Raw genomic sequence first — 21,858 nt, 5'->3', positions numbered from 1 at the left:
TGGGGGGCGCGCCCCGCCCCGGCTGGCCCCACCCCCGCTGGTGCCGGAGGCTCGCCAGTGTCCTCCCGCAAGCCGCCGAGCGGGGGCCTGGGGCCGGACGCAGGCCCGGGAAGCCGGCATCTTCGGGGAGAGGGCAGTCGAGGCAGCGGTGCTTGCCGGTTCCCTGCACCCACGTCTCTGGGATCTCAGTAAGATCGCCCGCTCCGAATGACCTTGGACTGCCTGGCCACCCGACCCTGGCAAGAGAGAGGTCCTTACGGGCCCCGGGGCGCTGGCGATTTGCTAACTTGTTGGAAGATTCCATGCCGTGGCAGTCGCGGGGTTGGCAAGGGGCTGCCCCCCACCCCACCCCACCCCCAGAGCTGTCCCAGTCTGAAACCACTCTAGACAGTTCATGAGCTTCTTTGGGGGCTGCCCCAAATCTCCGAGTCTTTCCCAACGAGGGCCGCCTAGCCAGGCCTCCCTGGCCCATCCTGGACCTTTTCTAGTTGCTCTTTAAAATGGACAGAACTTTCCGTTCCGTGCTATTCGGTTGGCCAACTCGGGCTCTCAAAGAATCCCAGAGCGCATTTCTTCCCGTCTTCCCTGGCGGCGGGAGGGAGGATCTAGCCAAAGCGAAGATGAGTGTGGCCCTACGAAATCAGACCCAGGCTGCAAACAATTACAGTGTTCTTCCTCAAGGATTTCAGCCCCAGGTCCGAGCTGCTCTGGCAGGCCCTTTGGGTAAGAACGCTCCCTGGAATCTTGGAAGCTCAAGTCTTTGAAAGGCCTGCTTCCTTCCAGGGAGCACCAGCCAAACCGAACAGTCTCCTCTCTAGCCCTCCTGCTCTCAAACAGCTCCACAGGATTCTTGTGGTCACTTCCATTAGTAATGCCTGCCTACCTAGTATTTGGAAGCCCTGAAACTCAGCCTTCTGTGGTTTGGCCAGCCCATACTTGGGGAGACCGGAAGAGGAGGGGCTGCCCAATCACGTGTCCAAGGGCCACTGTAGCTCAAACCCAAGACCAACCCCCCACCTACCCGCCCAGCCCCTCCTCTTGGCAGACAGGGAAGCTGTCTCCTAACTTGCACGGCTGCTCACTGGGGGCAGTTTGAAAACTTTTTGTGAACCCAGCCTTCTCAGCAGTTCTGTCTCAAACGCCTGCAGGATACCTCAAGCTCTTCTCAAAGTTAAGATTGTTTTTCTCTAAGGTCAAATGCCCAGCTAGCTAAAGCCAGACTCTTCTGAAAAGAACTGAACAGACCATATCCTGCACACCCATCCAATACCAGCCTGCCCCCCCCCATAGAAATGAAAACAGGAAGTCTGTGCCTAATGACACCAGCCAACCTTGGCCTAGAATGAGAGATCCCTGCTCCTAGTCTGCATCTGAATCCCTCAGCTGGGCCACCCCACCCCACAGCACCCAGGGAACTGAGGAAACTCCCAGGTTGTTGGGTGGGATTGTAGTTTGGGGGCAGGTAGGGAAGCAGAGTCCCTAGGTTTAAGGTCCCAGGAATCACTCCCTGTTGGGGAGAATTTTAAGGCAGTAGGGCCAGGAAAGGGGCCAACATGAGCAAATTAGGCTAAGACATCCTTCTTCTGAAACCTTTTTACTAAAAACAAGGTGGATGTAAGCCCGTGTCGCACAGCTTCATTTAGCAGCCATATCACACCATCCCCTGAGAGCCCCAGTTGCAATGGCCTGTGGCTGATCAGCCCTCCCCCATCTTGTAAAGCAGCTGGCTTGAGCCCAGTCTTTGGCCACTCCCTCCGGAACGAACACGGAAATGCCTGATCACAGACTCAGAGTCGGTAGGGAGAGAAGGGGCAGATGTCTCCAGGCTCTTGGGACCCATCACACTCACCTCTATACCATACTTATGACAGGGTATCTGAGGTATTGCCCTTTCCTGCTAGTTTTCATTACACGGAGAAGGAGCAGCTGTAGAAGTTTGGAAGGGCCTTGAAGATTCAGCTTGTAATTAAGCCAAATCAGGGCAAGAAGCACGGATAGTTCTGGGCCTTGGCCTTCACCCAAACATTATGCCAGATCCTAGCAGTCAGGGGTGGGGAACCTGCGGCCTCGAGGCCACATGTGGTCCTCTAGGTCCTCAAGTGCAGCCCTTTGACTGAATCCAAACTCCCCAGAACAGATCCCCTTAAAAGATTTGTCATCAACAAGCTTTTGCCCCCCAGCCTTGCTGCCCTTCCCCAGACTGGTGTCTGTGAGTGCTCAATGTACATTGAGTCAGGAGAAACCTGGCTTTGTACCCTGTCTCCAACATTAGCCATGTGGCCATGGGCAAGTCACCTGACCTATTTCAGCCTCATTGATAAAACTGTGGGAATACCTTTAGTGCTCATCTTCAAGGGGATTGTGAGGATTAAATGACAAGATACATCTGTCACCACCATTCCCCCTTCCCAGCCTCCAAGGCATTTCCTTGCAGCCTGAGAGAAGAGGCAACTATGGAAGAAGGCCGAGGCAGGAGCCACTTACAGCCTTGGGTCCCAAGCCCTGCCCTCACTGAGGCCACCCACTTGTATCATGGGCACATTTGGGCATCTCTTCAGCATCCTTTCTCTGGAGTTCTGCTTCTCCACCGCCCCAATTCCAGGAGCAACCATGACCACAGGAAGGCTCAGGAAACACAGAACTATGGGATCAAGACTGTATGAACTCTATGACAGTTCAATTTACTCCATTCCATCAAGTACCCAGTAAGAGCCAGGCACCATGCCAGGCTACGTCCCTTCTACTGGGCCAGGATCCTAGAGAAGTAAATGTTCACTTGCTGGAGATGGAGTCTTGTCCCAAATACTTGGTTCTATGTTCCAAGCTCCAGAGCCAGGTAAAGGCTACTCCACCATTTCTCCCCTACGTTCATTCAACCCTTACAGGGATACAGAAGCAGGAGAGCCCTGGCTATGAGGCCCCAAATCCTTGTCCACAAAGCCTTCCTTGACTTCTCAAGGCCATGTTAAGCTCTCTTTCCTCTCAGCCCTGTTATTTATAAGTGGTAGCAGTCGCTTTAATGCTTTCTGGGGAGTGTTCACTATGGTTTTGCCTCTCATCTCCACAACCAGGGGAACAAGGCTTATAGTCTTGATCCCCCACTCCCCACCCAGGCTAGCAGAGGTTTGGGCACATGGCTTATATTAAATAAATTCCAGATTTATGTCAAAAACCAAAGGATAGTTGTATGGCTTTGTTTGTTTTGGGGTTTTTTTTTATTTGGTGGTTGTTTCTTGTGCGGAGGCTGGGGAGGCGAGGAAGGCCATGACCAGGTACTGAGAGAGTGAATCGAGTGTCCATATGTTGTTCTTGGACTGAGGAGAGAGCAAGAGAATGACACAGTGTGATCTGAGGATCACACAGTTTGTTTGAGCAGAGAAACAGCGTGGGAAGGACCCTTGTTGGGTTTTCCTACCTGTCCTACAACCCGGTACCCAGTAACAGCGTGCAACTGACCATGCCCCTGACTCCAGTGTCCTAGGGAACTACTAAGATTCTACGAAAATACCTATCTAGTGGTTACTCTCCCTCAATCTCTTCCTCCTCTTCCTCTGTCCAGCTCAAATCATCATCTGAATCCTCAGGTTTCTCTCCAATCATCCCAAGCCCAACATCCTCCCCAGCTTTCTCAGCTGGCATTCCTGGGCCTGGCTGCTCCAACTCGGCCCAAGGCCCTGGGTCAGCCTTGCTCAGGGAGATCTCAGCCCGGGATGGCATGAGGGAGACAGAGCTCTGCTCCACCGTTATGACCTGGAGAAGACAGATGGAGGCAAAGGGGAGAAGAAGTTAGGCAGAAGTCAATATGAAGGGATGAACAGTGAGAAAGAAGAGAGAGGTGAGAGAAAATCAAAGCAGGTGGAGAGACCCCCTCAACCTTCCCACTCAAAGCTTGCCCCACCTCAGGGAGCTTCCAACTGAACCTTTCCAGCCCACTCCCTTAACTGCACTCACCCCCCAGAGCTCCACTTGTTCCTGGAAAACCCGGTTACCCTCAAAAGTTATGTGGATGTGAAGCTGAAAGGGAATAGAAACAGGTTAGGACAAAAGGCAGGCGAGGCCTATGGCCCTCCTTCGGTCCAGCTGCCAACTCGTGCCTGACCCAAACACATCAGTTTGTTCTGCTCTCCCCACAATCAGCAGCTCACTCACCTTGGTTGGATTGGTCTTCACCCAGCTGAGCGCAGGCAGCGGTCTCTGGCCATATATGGTCACCACTACTGCAGAGGCCGTCTGGTGCCAGTCGCGGCGGCAGGAGACCCATCGCTGAAGGCGACATAACAGAATGGTGACGTTTCCAAACCCACTTGATGATCTAGTAGTGTGCCCAGTGGAATCCCAAGGAAATGTACTCGCCTCCTATCCCAAAGCATCGGGAGCACTGAGGAGTAGGACATCACTGTGACAGTGCAAGGGAAGGGGGAGAAGACCTCGCTACGCTGGGTTCCAGCCAAGAGGTCAAGAAAGTTGGGAGCTCACCTGCTTCTGCCAGACATGTCTACCGAGGCTACATCCTGGCTGGGCTAGGAACGTACTAAAATCCACGGTTGTTATACCACAGCAGCTCCAAGATTTCATTCTGCGGTGGGAAGGCCATGAAGGTGAGTTTACCTGTTCTCGGACCTCAACTGGCCCTCTTCTTCTCCTGTAAACAAATATGGCTCCACCCTATCCCTTCCCTTACCCCTCATGGAATCGAGGCCCTCCAGGATGGAAGCTGCAGGGGCTAGCATCACTCTCAGAGCCTTGGAACACCTTGAAGGCGAGTGGGAAGTACGTAGAAAGGCAGGCAGGGAATAAAGGGACATGTGAGAGCATCCCCACTTCCACTTTCTCAGTGATACCAACCCCTCCTCCAATCTCCCCAGGTTTCACTTACAGCACTACATCCTGGGTTCTGGCAGACGGAGCCAAGACGGACCACAGTGCTGGGGAGTCCTAAACAGGAGGTCAACAAAGCCACCTCGGAATTCCACCTACTTCTCAGGCTGGATGTCCCCCAGACATCTTAAACTAGCTTTCCTTGAAACCCTTCCTCCCTTTCCTAATTTCGCTATGACTGTCCAAAGTGCAGCCTGCCTGTGTTTACTGCGGGCATGGAAATCGACATAAATGCTTTAACTAAAGCATTTGTGTCGATTCCTGTACTTGTGGTGGACACAGGCAGGCCGCACGGGGGCAACACAGCCTGTGTTTTGGACAGCCCTGACCTAGGCCTAGAGGTCATCCTCACTCAGCCCTCATGTCCAATCAACTAGGTATCATCAATCTCACCAGTCTTCTACCTTCCCATCTCTCATATAGGCCTCCTCCTCCTTCTCTCCTCTGACGCTGCCCCCAGCCTGGCACAGGCCCTCATCGCCTCACCCGTGGAGGCTGCCTCCAAGCTCTCCCTTCACCAGGTCAGCCTCTGTTCAGCCGCTAACGTGCTTTCCCTAAAGCACAAGTGCCACCATGTCATTCTCCCCGTCCCTCCCCTCCATTCAATAAACTCCAGTGGCTCCCTAATAGCAACCTCTAGGATCAAAAAGAAAATCCTCTGGCATTTAAAGCCCTTTAGAATCCAGCCATTCCCACCTTTCAGGTCTTTCCCCAACTCAGTCCCCTGTTCCAAGTCCTCCATCCCATGATACTGGCCCCCTCCCCCTACAAGGCACTCCATCTTGGGACTGTGCATTTTTCCATTTTTTAAAAAACTTACTTTTAGCTCCAAATTATCCCACTCCCCCACCAATGAGAAGGGAAAAATGCCTCCCCTCCCCCCTCACAAATACATATAGTCATGCAAAACAAATTCCCACATTAGCTGGGTCCACAAAAAGAAAGAAAAGGAAAAAAATCTGCTCCAGTCTGCAGTCAGCTCTGTCTGGAGGAGGTAGAAGAGCACGTCCATCCGGAGTCTCATGGAAGTGTGCACTTTCACTGCTCAGCTCCCATGCCTGGAACCCTCCCCCTCCTCATCACCTTCTGATTTCCCTCAGATCTCAGCTGAAATGGCACCTTCTGCTAGAAGCCTTTCCAGGCCGCCCTTACGCAAGCTCCAGCACCTTCCTCAACACTTTCCCATTTAGCCTATTTCTATCTTGGATGTACACAGGTATTTGCATGGAACTCCTCCCATTAACCTGGGAGTAACTTGAGAACAGGCTCAGCCCGGCCTTTCTCTGTGATACCAGCACTTAGCATAGGGCCTGGCCCATAGGAGACATTTAACAAATGGTGGATGACATGACCTGCTCCAGGCTCAGGGTCCTCTGGGGCAAGCTCCTTCTGTTTCAGGGCAGTCTCCAGGCCATGAGATACACTGAGAGGCAGGAGGCACAGGTTCAGTTCTTCCCTGTGGAGCACAGGAGGTTCAGATCCTGATGCCCAATGCAGGATCCCATGTCCAACAGCCCCCAGGCTCCACGAGTAATGATTCTGTGCCCATCGAGCTCATCCTCACACAGCATTTAACAAAGCACAGGCCTAGTGAGGCAATGCACACATTCTTATCCACGTTTTTAAATAGAGGAAGCTGAGGCTCCCAAAAGTTACAGGGCTTGTTCACAGTGATGGGAAGTGAGAGAACTGCCACGTGAGCCTGGGTCTTCTTACTCTTCCACTAGACCATGTAACTCATTTAATTTCTATGTGGGCCATAAAATGGGGGATGAGAATAGCACCAGCCTCACCAGGTTGCAGTGTGTAAGGATCAAATGAATGAACATATGGAAAGTGCTTTGCAAGCTTTCAAGTGCTATCTAAACGCTACTAGAAACCTCAGCGCCCCACATGTACAGGCAGGCTCCCACGGTGGGCACCCGCTGAAGGCCTCTAGGGCCTTAGCTGCAGTCCATCTTTCCCCAGATCTACGTCCCTTATCTTCCAGCCCCACAGCCCCCCTCATTCTACATGGTGCTCACATCTCCCTTCTCTTTACCAAATGCCAGCCTTTCCCATCTCATCTCCCTCAGTGGGATCCATTAAATGAGACAGAGAAAACACTATCCTCCCAGCTCAAGATCCAGCTCTGATGCCTCCTGCACCAGATGCTCAAGAGCCCCCAAGGCTGACGCCACTGCCCAGCCTCTAGAACTTAGGGAAGAGGACAAAAAAGAAGAAAAACCTCTCCCCCCCCCCTTCCCTATCCCATCCCATCCTCACTTAGGCCTTTCCCGGCGAAGTGTCTCTGCTGACTTCGGAATGGTGGCCAAATGCTTGGGCCTCTGGAGGGTGCCATCAGTACTAGGGCTCTCCAGAGACTTCTCTGCACAGTGTGGTCCCAGGGTACAGCCCTAGCAGCAATGGAGTAATGAGCATCAGGGAAGATACTGAGCTCTAGGGATCGAAAGGGTTTGGTGATCAGGGCAGAGTATTGGGGTTACCTGGATGCTTAAGAATTCTGAGAAATCTGTTGTTTGCTTACGGCAACAGGACCAACCCTATGAAGAGAGGATTGGTTCAACCTAGACTGCTTGGCACAACCCTCCTCCCCCATCGTGTCCTATATAAGCCATTCCCAGAGCACTGGCTCACCTTAAGGGCATCATGGAAGATGGGCACCCCAGGGTGATGGCGACACACATCTGTGGAGCAGGTAAGATTGAGTATGACAGCAAGAGAAGGTGCTGCCCAACCACCACCCCAGCACCTTCCACTGGAAACAACTGCATGCTCAAAGCTCTATTTTTCAAACCTACCAATTGAACTAGGCAGGCAGAGGCCTACCGGTTCTGGTTCCCCACATCTCCCCTTCAGTGCACTGAATTTACGACCTCTCTCCCCCAAAAAGCAGTTTAGGGAACAAAGCTACTACTCACCTGGTAGGTTGGCATCTGGGTCAAATCGCTGCCCACAGCCTTTGTTAAAGCAGAGCATGGACATGGCAGGGGAAGGGGGGAGGCACGTTGCAGCACAATGGCCTTCTCAAAGGGCCTGGCAGCCTAACATTCAAGTACTAAACTGAGTTATGGCCATCTGGAAGGCCCAATATCTATCTTTAGCTTGGAGGGCAGCACCTCCTAACTTGGGCAAAGATCTGCAGGTGGCCTTGTCACTCAATGGAGCTAGCAGTGGGACTGGTCATGGGGGGAGGGCTCAGACCCAGGAAGAGAGGCTGCTGGGAGAACTGGATGTGGGCCAGCTTGACTCCACCCCCTTCAAGACCTTGGAACCTTAAGAGGAGGAGCAGCAGGGGGAGTTCTAGTCCTTCAAAGTGCCTCTGATTCTGGCATTTTCGATCTGGCAAGGGATTCTGATCACAAGAAACAAGCCATCTTGGATGCCCCCCTCAGGCAAAAGCCAGATGACCCCCTGTCAGCTACTACAGGGGAGGAATTTGTTTTCAGGGTCAAGGCAGACTCCAAGGTAACCATGGGTGGGGTGCACTCCTTCCCCAAATCTTTCCAGTGCACTGGACACACATTTCAGGTTGCACCCCAACCCCGAAAAAGACCTCTTCATATTCCCTTACCCCCAACAAAAGACACAACACAGAAGGTGGAAAAAGGCTTAAAATCTGTTTTTAATAATAATGTTGCTGTTGCATTCCTGTCTCATTTCTCAAATAAACTCCAGACTGTGAGAGGGCCCAATATCACCTACAGCAGTGAAAGCTGTACAGCACAGCTCCAGGAAGACAGGCAAGCCTTAGAGCTCCAGGCATGGCCAAGGGAGCACCAGCACCCAGCAGCCCCTGCCTCCAAGCTTGCGCTCTGACCAACAAGAAAGGGTGTTGACAATGACACGCCAGCACCTCCATTAAACAAAAACAGAACCGATCATGGAAACCTAAAAGCAGATAACAAAACCTTCTTCTCAGGACATAAAAGGGAACACTGGGTCGGGAAGAGGGAAGAGGTCTCCTACTGGTATTGTTGCCTGAACTTCCTGGACACACCTGAGGTCCTAACCAGAGAGGAAATGGGGGCAAGGATTGTGTCTAAGTTACTGAGGGAGCAGTGAGGGGAGAAAGGAGGAATGGTCAAGGGAAAGAGGGATAGAATGGAGTCTGTTTGTGCCACGGCCTCCCCCCACCCCCTCCGTAGCCTTCACATTGAAGTTTTAGGAATGCGCCACATAGAACTGCTTCACTAAATGCCCCTCCCTCGCCCCTCTCTGCCCTCAGCAAATTTCCTACCTAGAGAAGTTCAAGTGGGGAGGCCTAACTAGTAAGAGGAACGGAGCCCCAACAGCCCTCTAAGGTAGAATCCTGGCTAGTCCAAAAAGGGTCCTTGTCTGCAGGGTCAGGGAAAACTCAACACTGTGACTCTATTAGTATCTGCGACGTTTGTTTGGGCCAAAGTCCCCTCCAGGAGTTCCTCGGTTGAATGCGGGAGGGTTTCCACCCATTGCCCCAAGTCCTTCCATTGTACCACCCTGGCCAAAGCGGTCACTGGGTGGTGGGGTCTTCAGTGCCAAAGGAGAAAGGGAGAGAGGTGTTAAAGCACATCCCCTAACCCCGAGCTCCCCACTACCCAAAGTCCCTCTCCCCTAAAAGGCTGCACAACGGGTCTCGCCTCTACCAAGAATGGAGCTGAAGCTATCAAGGCCTCTCAGCTTTAGGGTGACCAAGGTTGACGATACCAGCAAGAAAGGTTGTCAGAATCACCTCCCTGATAGCTCACCCCAGTTTCTCACTGCTGACAAGAATCCAGACATTGTTTGATTTACTCAAATTGGTCTTGTTTTGACCAAGCCTCTCGATTTGTGTGTACTGAACTAACTCAGCATTCTTCTGGCCTAGACAACTGAATTAGACCAGCCCAGGCCACAGCTGTTAGACACAGGCCTAGCCAATACTGGTCCAGGTGGCCCACAAGTGAAGCATGTTTCTAGATCAGACAGAGCAAAAGTCTTTGGGCTCACTACATCAACCCTTCTCCTACTTGTGTCTCTGACCTTCCCCCTCCCCCAAAGGAAACAGCTGAACAATTGGCTCCTAGAGGAATATATCCACCAAGCCCAAACACTATCTCCTCGGCACCAACTCAGGAAGTCTATCTGCAGTTTGAAACATTGTCTCATAGGGAACGAAGCCAAAGTGGAGTCCAAAGTGCTGACTCTGGCACTTACCACCCTATGAACTCTGGGCCAAGTCATTTATTCAACCTCCTGGGCTCGTTTCCTCATTTTTAACATGAGGAGGTTGGACTAGCTGGCCTGTGAGTTCCATGATACTATGGAGTAGGGGACCTATGAAAGAACACCCCACAGAAAACAAGCGTTGCCTCCCCCATTGGTCCAAGGTACCCCTAAGGCCAGCCCTGCAAATATATTACCATTCCCATGGTTCCATCTGGCATCATTGGACCAGGCCCTGGAGCACTTGGGGCACCAGCTGGCACATTAGCACCTCCCAGGGATCCTCTGTTGTTTATGCCCATAGCACCTAAAAACAGCAATGTAAGGAGCTGGGGGGAGCTGGGAACAAGGACATCACCACAATTATGAAAACATTCATATTCCACGCACTCCCCAAGCTCGATGTGAACCAAAAAGTAAGCTTGTACAAGCCTCAAAGGCTCGACAAAGGCTCAATGCTGTGGCGTCTCACACCCTCCTCTGATTACCAGAGCCAAGTCAAGCACGGGGAGGGCATGGGATAGAAGGATAGCAGAAGCTACCTTCGCTGTCCACGGCCAACTCTCAAGCCAGGCGACTGGCACAACACGATGCCACACAGGTAGCAACTGCCTTGGCCCATATTCAGTCACAGCCACCAGTCCTAGGCCCAAGGGAGTCTCAGGCCCAACACTAAGCCCCAGCAATGACGCTACCTGTACAAAGCAGCCACTGGAATCTGGGGAAGGTGAGAGGGAGGGGGAACAAGTGCAGGGGCTGCAGCCTTAAGTCTTACCTCCTATACCCATCTGGCCCATCCGCATCTCCTGCTCTCTCTAAAATAAACAAAATGGCACAAAAGTTCACCACAGCCTGTTCACCAAAACTTCATCAGACCCACCTCTGGTTTTGTTCTAAGGCCCATCTACTCAGAGCTGTACTCACCCCCCATCCCTGGGAAACAGTTCTAAGAGAGAAGCAAAATAAAGAGGCCTGCCAGAAAAGGGCCCCCAGCCCACTGCGCTGAGGCCAAGCACAGGGAGAGTCAAGATCACCCCAGAGCTGCTGAGACATGAGCTACAGGCTCTCCTATTAGAAAGGGATGCAGGGTATGGATCACTATCACCCAGGATCCCAGACCAACAACCTGGCAGAAATACTTCAAGGGCATGAAGAAAGGGCAGCAGTGTCACCACAGAACTTAGATGCTAACCCAGAACCACAGGGGAGGACAGTGGCCCTAATTTTCACGCTGAGCTCAAAACCAGGCCTTATCTAAACTGTTTCTCCCTACTTGGTCTGATACAGGTCATATCCCAGCTCTGTCTGCCAGCATAAGCTCTGTAATCCCAAGCCTGACTCCTAGGGCTATTTCTCTTCCGAAAAGTTCTTTCAGTGAGCAGGGGCTGGCCCTAGAGTCCTTTGGTGTCCCAGGCACCGGTTCCTAGTTGGTGTGTTATGCCATGAATGAGCAGCCCATCAGAGGTGCCCGGGTCTAAGGCACTCCGTACCGCATCAGGGAAGTTTCCTTTGAAGCCCTCCTGCTGCCGCCGCATCATTTCTTCCTGCTGCCGCCTCATCTCCTCCTCACGCCGCCTGCGTTCCTCCTCCTGCCTACAGGAAGTATAGGGAGGCAGTCACCAAGATGCTCAGGACACACCAGAACCAGGTGAGCTATCCCACATGGGATCCTACCAACCACACCCAGCCTTCTCTTCTGCTCCATGTCATGAGAAGGCCCCTCTCCTGCCCCTCGGGTGCCTCTGGGGACCAGCACTAAAGCTTCTCTTTAGAGTAGTCCCAAACCATGGCCAGAGAAAGGGCCTAGGAACAGCACAGCCTCAGTCTACCTGGTCTGGAGTCATGGAGGTGGTTTTACCTAAGAGGATTTAGGAAGAAAGGCAGGTGATGGATAAAGTACCTGAGCTCCATTTGCTTGCGTTTCTGCACCTCCTGGTTATGCAGCTCCTCCATCCTTCGAAGCTCTTCCTGTCGTCTCATCAAATCTAGGACACATTAGGCAAATGACACCCAGAGAATTTTTCACAAGCAATATTCCCATTTCTGTGTCAGAGGCTCAGATTTAGGGCTGGAAGATACCACCTCAGAAACCAACAAAGTTTAATCCTCTCATTTTAAAGATGAGAAAACTGAAGCCTAGTAAGAAGAGGCCACTCCACTCAGCTAGGCCACATCAAAGGCAGGACTGGAACCCAGGCTTGCCTGACTCCAAGTCAAGGGTCCCAGCCACTACACTATGCTGTCTCCCATGGCTGAGTACATCCTCCAATAGAAAGCCTTCACTCTGCAGAGGCTGCTAGCACCCAAGATGAGGGTGAATCGACAAGGCATGAACAAGTTCCCTCTCTCCTAAGCCTCCATGTTCTCTAGGTTATGTGCACTATCTGCCTAGGAGCCTTCCAGAACCCCCTTCTGGCCTCTCGGGGACCTCCACTTGCAGGCCTCACTCACCCTGCCTCATCAACATGACCTGATGCTCATGGCGAGCAGCCTCCATCTCCATCTCCAGTTTCTCTCGGGCCTCTTTGATGTTTCGGTCTACTTGGTCCTGTTGCTGCTTCTCCATCTCAATCAGCGCCTTCCAGCGCATGGCATACTCATATTCAAAGGAGCCAGGCTGGGCAAATCGAGGTGGCTGCTCTCGTTCCCTGGTAACAGAAAGGCCTGAGGTCAGCTTCTACCCTAGGATTGATATCTGACAACCACAATCTCTCGGAGGGGTACTGGTCACAGGAGATAGAAAACCCCTGACTCATTCCTTCTAGCCCAAATGATGCAAACTCAGAAGCTTAACCCCGCCTGTCTCTCACATACACACAGACCTAAGGCATTCTCTCTCGCTTCTTTCTTAGAAATGAACATATGACCACATAATCGACTGACTTCCCAGGGTCACATACTTGTGAAATTGTTGGTTCTTGATGACCAACTTCTCTGGGAGCCCTTCTTCATCATCTAGCTGGTCCATCGGCTCCACAGTCACTGGCCTAGGAAATCTGGGAGACAGGAAAATGTCTTTAGAGCTTCTTCATGCTGGACTGAGTCAACTAGAGCGGGGACTCCAGACTGGACTGACTAGAGGAAAGCCGCCAAAGAGAGGTTAGAAGAGGCTTTCACACCTAGTCCCAGGGAGCCATGCCCCTAGGGAGAGGGCGGCCCAGAGGATCTGGGGCTGACAGCAACCAAAAGCAGCGGCCTGCAGTTACCTGAGTACAGCCACTCACAACAGGCAGAGACGCACCATTCCAAGAACTCTGCAAAGCACCTTGGGACAACCCCTACTGACCCACAAGACAAGTGACAGAATACTTAAGCCCATACTTCAAAGCAGGTAGAGGTTCGAATGTTCAGAAGGCCCCGTGAGCACGTGCTAGCTTTCTACAAGCCAAGCCAAGGGGCCAACAGCACACCATCTTAAGCTGGCATTGCAGCACCATCAGGGTGCTTAGCATTCAATGATTGGATTATCTGTTATTCTCTCGCTTTCACCCTCAGAGAGACTGTTTTGTTTTACAATCCTAGAAAAGACTAAGAGTGTTCCAATGAGAATACCATGTCAGTAAAACTTCTTGGGCAGCTCGCCCTAACTGCTTCAGGTAGAATCGGCCTCATCAGCTTAATCTCTGCAGGCCTAGGGGAAGAAGTCTTAGAAAACAAAGAACCTGGCTCTCACAGGCTCATCTTTCAGACCCACATCAAGGAAGGAAAGCCGACTTTTAAGAGATAGAACAAGAGCACACGAAGCACCAGGAAGTGAAAGCAAAGAGGCTGCTCGCCTAAAGGCTGCCCACCCTCTTCCCTTCACTTACGTGGTCAGAAGAAAGGACCCTTCACTGCATCTGTCCAGAGCTTTCCGGGCAGCTGGCTTCCCTGAGAATTCCACAATGCCTTTCCCTGAAGGCCTCCCTCGATCATCCACAATCACTACAGCCCTCTCCACCTGGCCAAAGACAGAGAAAGCCTCCTCCAACAGTTCATTGGACACGAACTGAGGCAGGTTCCTAACTGTCAGGGATGCGCTATGGCAGGCAAAGCGCACTCGCAACTGCTTTCCACGTAAGGGCATATTGTCCAGTTCCACTTTAGCGATCTCGGCTAGGGTGCGGGTTTCCTAGAGGGCAAAATAGAGGACATCACAACCTGACACACAGACCCCACAGAAACGAACAGCCCAAGAACACAAATTCCTCATAGCTCAGCAAGCAACTGGCAAGCAGAGGCAAGGAAAGGTCTGGAGGGCTTTATTAGGCCTTTCTGATGCGGACAACTCCAGGTCTTCTGCCTGTCGGTCCCACTCCCCCCCAACCAGGCCCAGCTCCCACAGAGCCGCTCACCAGGCGGATGAAACCAAAGCCTTTGTCCTTGTGAATGAACACCTCGCCTGCCTTTCCGTATTTCTCAAACAATTTCCTCATCTCCTCTTCAGTGATGTCAGGAGGGAGATTGCCCACAAAGAGGCGGCTGCGCTGGGTGAAAGTCTTCTCCCCTGGCTTTCGGAAATTCTTCAGATCGATAGTCAGGCCTTCATCTGTGGAGAAACAAGGGACACAGACACTCTCTAGATTGGAGAACAGGCACAACCAAGTCCCAAAGGGAACAGTTTTCTTTCCTAAGCAAACTCCCAACTGCCTCAAGGCACTCTGTACATGCAGCAGACAGTGGGAGGCCAGGACAGTTTTCATCAGACTCTCCCTGCTGACAAAGAGTTAAGAAGAAAACATGAGCCAAATTCCCAATAACACAAGACTAAGTATATAACAGGAGTTTCTCATTTGTTATGTTGAAAGCAAACCACATTTCTCAGTACAAGTCCTCAGGCATCGCCCCCTCCCTTTAGCAGCAGACAGCATCTCAGAATCTGAGGGGACTAAGGTCTCCTATTATGCTGTGGCTAACTCCAAGTGGGCCAAACTGAAAGCACATCTTGCTCAGTAGCCCAGCCTAATCTTATAGGTTAGAAGCTTTTACTTCTATACTAAATTGTTGTTTTTGTAAACAGATAGTAATTATACCACACCACAAAAACACATTCCCCTCAATTAAGAAGTTTGAGAAGCAGAATGGAAGTCAAAAGGAAGAAATGTCCACTCTACATCTGTTCCTGACAACTGGCCAGGGTGTCAAGCAAGTGAGATGGACTTTCCCTCTCCCCAAGGGGCTTCGAGCAGAGGCCAAATGATCATTTGTCAGGGACCTAATGGAGGCTACTCATCCAAACATGGCTTCGGCTTAGTGGCCTTTTAACTGGAAACTCTGAACTTGCCCAAATTCTCTGGAGCAACAGATCCACATGGAGAGTCATGCTTCTCCAGGGCCTGGCACATACATGACAACTTTTAAGGTGGAACTTCTCTACCATTTCTGGGTCAAGGACTCCCCCTTTTGGCAGACTTGTGAAGTCTATGAAATTCTCCAAATAATATTTGTCAATGCAGAAAATACCTCAGATTATAAAGGAAACCAATAATACTGAAATACTGTTGTCAAAGTATTTCAAAAAAAAAAAGGCTCACAGGCCCCAGGTTAAGAACCTATGCTCTAGCTATAAAATCCAAGAAGGAAAACAGCACACAGCAGGAACTCCCCTCACCCTGCACTGGACAAGGAAAGTGGGGTCTAGGACCTTGAGTCCAGTCAAGTAAAGGGCCAGTGAAGGATGTACCACACTGAGATGCTGAAGCAGCACTACTCCCGCTCACTACTAAGCCCTGAAGGACTTGGGGGGGGGGCCCTCAGAAGGCACCTCGAAGAAGTGTGTGCTGCAGGGCAGATACTAGGCCACAGCATGCATTTAGGCCAATATGCACACCCAGAGTTGTCCTAGAACATGTTTGTGTCTGGAGCTAAGGAGGCAGCCTGCCATCCCAGGGAGAAGCTGGTTGGGAAGAGATGAGGAAAAACAAAGAGAGGAAGAAAGGCCTATTCTCCAGACACTCAACTAAATCAAGACATTACTGCCAAGAAGAGGGATTTATTCCCCACCCCAAGAGCTAGAACACTCACTCTGGCTGTTGGCCTGCTGCCCATTTGCAGGTATTGGTGGAGGTGGAGGCGGTGGCGGCTGCTGCTGCTGCTGGTGTTGGTGTTGGTGCTGGTGCTGGTGCTGATGCTGCTTCCTTGGAGTATGGTTCTGTTTATCCAGGCTAAAGCCTTTGTTGCTCTGCATTTTTGCACACTACAAAATAAAACAGAACAGAAGAGTGTATCCTTAGACACATTCATTAAGGCAGTCAGTCGTGACCTGGATAGCCTTATCACCTTTGGAAAATGGAAGCCTCTGCCAAAACCAGGTTAACAGGTTCCTCCTTGGAGACATGGGATGGAAGGCATGAAGGAAACAAGCGTTCAATGAGCACCTACTATGTGCATGGCTATTGGTAAATAAGCATTTTACAAACAACACCTTAGGAGGTAGGTGGTATTATCGTCCTTGTTTTACAGCTGAGGAAACAGGATCACACATCTAGTATGTGAGGCTGGATTTGAACTCAGGTCTTCAAGGCTTCACAGCTCCATCCACTGTAGCACCTAGCTGTTTCTGAGTACCATTCAAGACCAAAAACTTCTACGTGTTGTACATCCAAAACACAGCATTAGATGAGTGGAGCATGTAACAGAAGGAAGTGATAACAAGAACGCTACTTTTTAAGTTCAAATCTCCAATGACGGGCTCAAAACAATATTTGCAGGTCCATGAGCCCTCTGATGAGCCGGCTCATCCACTGATCCAACTTTCCGTTTTTAGTGTCCAGGAATGAGACTATTGGCTCTTTCAAGTACAGTACCCATTTCTAATCAGCAAATAGCCAGCTGAGCGCCTTTCTCTCAGCACTAGTTTTATATGAAATAAGATACAGCAAAACCCCAGTTGCAATTCAGCTGAAGGAGATGAGGTTCTCACAAAACAGGACTCCTATCACACTCCAAGTTTTTCTTTGTGATTTCAGAGAACACTAGCATCCCTAGGCAAACCTCAGACTTAACAGTATTGGAAGAGTCCAAGACAATTTTGCCAAAAAGTTCTTTTAGGAGTGATGAGGTGCCATTTAAAAAACAACCCACCAACTTTTAACATGACGAATAATAATTGAATATATAGGGCTCCGAGGTTTGCAAAGCACTCTGCCTTGTTTCACCTGAGCTTCACAGTAGAAATTGAAGTCACAAACACAAAATGGCCATCTCATCACTCAAGAGCAGTTAAATACAGTTAGCTCACATTTAGTAAACACTCACCATGTGTTGAGGATACAAAGAAAGACACCAAATGACAGATCCTGCTATCCAAGAGCTCTCAGTCAAATGGGGGAGAAAACACACAAGTTACAGACAAGATAAGAGGGGGACAGTCTCAGAGGGAAGGCACTGAGATTAAGGAGGCCTGGGAAAGGCTTCTTGCCCATGGTGGGATTTTGAGGGAAGCCAGAAAAGCCAGGCGGTGGATGAGGAGGAAAAGAGCTCCAGGCATGGGGGACAATCTGTTAAGATACCTGGAGTTGGAAGATGGGAAGTTTCCTGTGGGAGGAACAGCAGCAAGGAGACCAGTGTCAATGCCCACCTAAGATCCCAGCTGAGATGCCTCTGGGCACATACACCTCCAAAAGACTTAGTTGAAGCACCTGTCCTAGGCATTACAAAGACCGGACTGGAAAACCTTTAAATGCCCAACCCGGAACTCCCATAGCAGAAGGGCTGGCTCACTGGCTTCCTACGGCAACTCTAGCACTGAGTTCCAGTTTTACAGGACACCCTCGAATTAAAAAAATGATACAAAATTCACAGGATAGCCAAGTTTACACCTTGTAATAACACACAAGGCAGAGTAATCTTTATCGATGGCTAGTGTATTTGGAGTTAACTACTGCCATCACTTAGGGCAATTTTTCCAAAGGTCCCATTTCTAGGCCCCAAGTTCTTCCCACAGTGCCCTTCTGTGATACCACCTCCCCCTCCCTCCCAAACACAAAGCTCAAGGGCAAAGACCTACAATACAGGAGATACAGCAATAGCAAACTTGGACAGAACTCAGGGGTTCTTGGCACAGGTTTAAATACCAATTGGGTCGAGGTGGTCTGTCACTATTGTTTGTTTAAAGCCATTCTTTTGAGCACTGACCCTTAGGACTAGACTTTTTTGGCTAGCCCACTTCATTTCTACTCAAAGCATCAGATCCATCCTATTTAGACTCCAAGCACATACTGGCTGCTAATTTAAATCGATTGTTTTGTTATCTCCCCCAACAACTCAGGTAGCATTCCCCTGGCATTCCTCAGGACCCTGGTTTTCTTCTTTACCTCTCTGGTCTAGAACACAGGCCCTTCCAGAGGCCTGTGTCACCAGTGCATAGAACATCCCAGATCCTCCTGGACAATATCCCCATTCAGAAATTCACAATACACATTTGCATGTTAAAGGCAACCCCATTGACTTCCATTCAATATTTACCACTCCAGGCCTTCACACAGAAATTACACTCTATTTAAAGGAAGCCATTTCGAGACAACCACCACAAGCAAATGCCTTAGAGTGTTTCATATACCAAAGAGGAATTGTGAGATTCACTAAGAAAGAGCCTGAACTTCCATTTCTAATCCTCTCTCCAAGGGTAGGGTGTAGGTATTGTTAGATAGATGGAGCCTGGCCAAACTAAACCTGGTGATTGTCTATTTTTTCTTGAGTTTGGCCCCGTCCCCGCCATTTCACCGAAGGTACCCAACCCTTAGATGATTGGAGGCAGAACAGATACATCCAGAATCTGTCTCCAGTGAGGGAGAGGGTGGGTGGGTGGAGAAAGATAGGCTTAAGGGGGCCTGTGGGCTCAAGGAAGGAGGAAGAAGGAAGTAGAAAGAACCTAGCATCCTGCGCCTCCCACCTTCACTCCCAGATTCCAGTGGTGGAACAAGAAGCTATTTTAGAGAATCAACAACAGCAAAATCTTGGGAGTATAACAATTATTCCAACAGGTGACTGTTCTACTGTGGTAACAGGACACCAGAATAACCCAAAGTATACTGTTTAAATCCTCTGGGCTTCAGTTTCGTCACCTGTAACGTACAGGGGGCAGACTAGACTACAACATCTACAAGGCATTGTCCACCTCCCCATCGAGAATCTATCAACTGCATGCTAAGTTCTGACCACTATGGACATCAGCTTCTTCTACCAGGAACACTTCAGACCAAGATCTATGCTTCTCCTTCTGAAAAGCTGTATTTTTATACAAATTAAATGTGTCGTCCGTCCGTCCGTCCCCTCCCCCCCCCCCCCGTCCCGCCTTTTCCACCTCCAGAACTACATCCCTTGAAGCCTTTAAAATAACCAAGTTATTTCGAGCTTCCCTATCCTCCCGCTAGCACTGAGAGCTCACGTGCAAAGACTGCTCATAAGTTTTTGAAAGTGCTTTGCAGATTGCAAAGTTGACTCGTAACGTCCTATAGATTTGATTCTATATCCCCCAAACCGCGTAAGATACCTAAGGTGTTATGGTCCTCATTTTCCAGACAAGGAACAGTGAGGCCCTTAAGTGAGAGAAGTGACATTCGAACCCAGGTCTTTGAATCTCTTTGGAGCACTCAAGTGTCGGCAGGCACGAAGCAGCCCCAAACGTAAGCCTAGACACTTGCAGCCAGTCTCATCTAGCGATCAATCCCAAAGAACAATGTCACATTGGAGAGAGAGCTTTTCCAACCTTGGGGCAGGACTTTTCTAAAGAGAAAACTGTTTAAAATATGAACGAGGGAGGAGGCAGCTGGGTCAAGTGATTTAAAGAGGAATGCGTTCCGTAAGCCCAGGGGACGGGGGTCGGCGTAGGGGGCCATCCGGGCGAAAAAAGGGCCGAGTATAGGTGTCAACATCCCGGAAGGCCCGGGCCCCGTCTAGACCCGCCAGGAGAAGCGCGGGATCCGACGGACAAAACGTGGCAGCCCTCCCCCCCCCGGCGCCCCAGGAGGGTTCTGGCGCGGGACTCGGCCTCCCCTTGCCCCCACCGCGGAGCACAAAGAAGAAAGGCCCAGGGGAGCAGGAGGCGACGCCCCGAGCAGCCCCGGCCTTGCTGCGCCCGCTCCACTCCGAGCGGGGACCATCAGCGCGGGCCCCGGCCGCCCACGAGCGCGCGCGCGCAGCACACTGGAGCCGAGGGCGGCCGGAGGGCGGGGGGGGGGGAAGAGGAGAGAGGGAGGAGCGCGCCAAGGCCGAGGCCAGACCGAGGCTGAGGCCGGCGTGCGGGCGGCGGCCGCCGCGCCCGCCCCCCCCTCCCCCCGCTGCTCCCCGCCCGCGGCCGCTCGCTTGCTAGCGCGAGCCGCCTCACCGTCTCGTGCCGCGCCGCTACCGCGGCCACCCGTCCCATCTCACTCCCCGCCATGCCCCACCAGAGGTTCCATGCTCCGCCTCACCAGGGCCCGCTCCGACCACGACTCACCTGATGCAAAGCCGTCTCTCCCCCGAGTAGCGGCAGCGTTCCGCTGCCTCTAGCGCCTCAAGAAAAGAGCGCGCGGCCGCCGGAAACCACTCAACCTAGTTCGGCACCGCCCTGGGCTCTCAGAGCTGAGACTCTTACTGGCTAGCCGCTCTGCCAATCAGGCGTCGTGCTAGGGGAGGAGCCACCCTTCGCCCAGGACCTTCCAGCGATTGGCTCTTTGGGGCCTGGGCACCGCCCACGGACCTTGCTGCTCAGCAAGTTCGCCTGAGCAGCGCACGGGGGACAAAGAGCAGGCCTGCGGGGCTCATTGCGCCTGCGCCGAATGAGGCGCGTGAGGGCTTGGACATTCCCGCCACTGGCTCACTGCGCCTGCGCCCGGGGGTCCTGTACCCGTTGGCTCCCTGTTGGTGGACGTTGTGCGCTCTGAAGGAGGTCGGTTTCACTTGGGCCTCGAGCTGCTACGCAGCCTTTTCACACCTCCTTGTAGAAGCGTGCACACCTAAGGCTTCTCCCAAAAGGAAGACAAAGCAGGCTTCAGGCACTGGAATCGAGATAAAGGTAGTATAGTTCAGTTCAGCTCAGTTGGGGAGCCCGAGGTCCCCGTCCCCCCCCACGATGGCGGGCGTGTCTGAGCCAGGCCGGCCTGACCCGGTGGCGGCCCAAATCCATGTGGTCACTCACGAGCTGGGCAGGGGCCCCAGCCTTGGAATGCGGTGTCCCTCGGACCTCCATCTCCTGTTCCCTCCGCTCCTCCGTAAAAGGAGGCTTCAGACTCAAGAATTACCCTTGACCTGAGACTGACGATGATCCCTGAAGTCGATCCCTTGGGCTTGGACCCAATGATGACCGAGGTCCCCTGGAGAACTTAGTTTCGGGGTATACCATTTCTATGATGGCCAGGAAGCCTTATTAAAGTTCTTGTTTGTGTGACCCACCCAGGCACCCAAAAGTTAACTATAGGGAAGTTGAGGTCCGCAGACTGTGCTGACCGACTTCCAGGCTCACTAGCAAGTTCCAGTAACATTGTGTTTGCAAAGGCCTGATCAGTATCATCATTTCAGGGATTATACAGAGCACCTAGAGTCAGGAAGACCTGAATTCAAATTCAGCCTTAGCCACTTCCTAACTGAGTGACCCTGGGCAAGCAACGTTACCTATGTCTGCCTGTTTCGTCATCTGTAAAATGAGGATAAGAACAGCCCCAGGGTTGTTGTGAGGATCAAATGAGACATTTGTAATGCACTTTGCACATAGTAGGTGCTTGTTCCCTTCCCCTTAATACAGATGCTTCCAGGGTTTGTACTCCCATACAAAAGCATAATGGAGACCTCTATTGATTGGATCCCTGATTTGAGGGAATCCCAATTGATAAGCACTGT

General features: G+C 51.4%; 2 protein-coding genes across 2 annotated transcripts; both read right to left on the bottom strand.

Annotated features, from left to right (window-relative positions):
- Positions 1 to 35: 35 nt before the first annotated feature.
- ITGB1BP2 (integrin subunit beta 1 binding protein 2) lies at positions 36 to 8,071 on the bottom strand. The gene is made up of 11 exons (XM_036739944.1): positions 7,800 to 8,071; positions 7,516 to 7,565; positions 7,365 to 7,421; positions 7,144 to 7,274; positions 6,231 to 6,334; positions 4,877 to 4,935; positions 4,682 to 4,752; positions 4,477 to 4,576; positions 4,150 to 4,263; positions 3,952 to 4,014; positions 36 to 3,750 (listed from the first exon to the last, which is right to left on the bottom strand). Exons 1-11 carry the CDS (start codon positions 7,861 to 7,863, stop codon positions 3,520 to 3,522), a joined length of 1,044 nt encoding a protein of 347 aa, XP_036595839.1. The 5' UTR covers positions 7,864 to 8,071; the 3' UTR covers positions 36 to 3,519.
- A 410-nt stretch (positions 8,072 to 8,481) lies between these two features.
- On the bottom strand, positions 8,482 to 20,618 carry NONO (non-POU domain containing octamer binding). The gene is made up of 11 exons (XM_036739943.1): positions 20,480 to 20,618; positions 16,066 to 16,237; positions 14,397 to 14,590; positions 13,872 to 14,173; positions 12,963 to 13,058; positions 12,514 to 12,710; positions 11,963 to 12,047; positions 11,553 to 11,655; positions 10,838 to 10,877; positions 10,260 to 10,369; positions 8,482 to 9,387 (listed from the first exon to the last, which is right to left on the bottom strand). The coding sequence occupies exons 2-11, from the start codon at positions 16,226 to 16,228 to the stop codon at positions 9,253 to 9,255; spliced, it is 1,425 nt and encodes a 474-aa protein (XP_036595838.1). The 5' UTR covers positions 16,229 to 16,237; positions 20,480 to 20,618; the 3' UTR covers positions 8,482 to 9,252.
- Between the last annotated feature and the right edge of the window lie 1,240 nt (positions 20,619 to 21,858).

Source organism: Trichosurus vulpecula, chromosome X (genome assembly GCF_011100635.1).
Source record: "Trichosurus vulpecula isolate mTriVul1 chromosome X, mTriVul1.pri, whole genome shotgun sequence".
In the NCBI taxonomy this organism is placed as follows: domain Eukaryota; kingdom Metazoa; phylum Chordata; class Mammalia; order Diprotodontia; family Phalangeridae; genus Trichosurus; species Trichosurus vulpecula.
This window is presented reverse-complemented; position numbering and strand designations above follow the sequence as displayed.

What these genes read in the sequence shown, in the direction of transcription:
- NONO (XM_036739943.1), bottom strand. Translation starts at nt 16,228, where the DNA reads ATGCAGAGCAACAAAGGCTTTAGCCTGGATAAACAGAACCATACTCCA. An exon ending in AAGAACCAACAATTTCACAA is followed by an intron (nt 12,711 to 12,962) that starts GTATGTGACCCT and finishes TTCTGTTACCAG; the next exon opens with GGAACGAGAGCAGCCACCTC. An exon ending in AAGGAAACTTCCCTGATGCG is followed by an intron (nt 10,878 to 11,552) that starts GTACGGAGTGCC and finishes TGTTTATTTTAG; the next exon opens with AGAGAGCAGGAGATGCGGAT.
- ITGB1BP2 (XM_036739944.1), bottom strand. Translation starts at nt 7,863, where the DNA reads ATGTCCATGCTCTGCTTTAACAAAGGCTGTGGGCAGCGATTTGACCCA. An exon ending in GGACCCTGAGCCTGGAGCAG is followed by an intron (nt 4,936 to 6,230) that starts GTCATGTCATCC and finishes CCTCCTGTTTAG; the next exon opens with GACTCCCCAGCACTGTGGTC. An exon ending in AACAAGTGGAGCTCTGGGGG is followed by an intron (nt 3,751 to 3,951) that starts GTGAGTGCAGTT and finishes TGTCTTCTCCAG; the next exon opens with GTCATAACGGTGGAGCAGAG.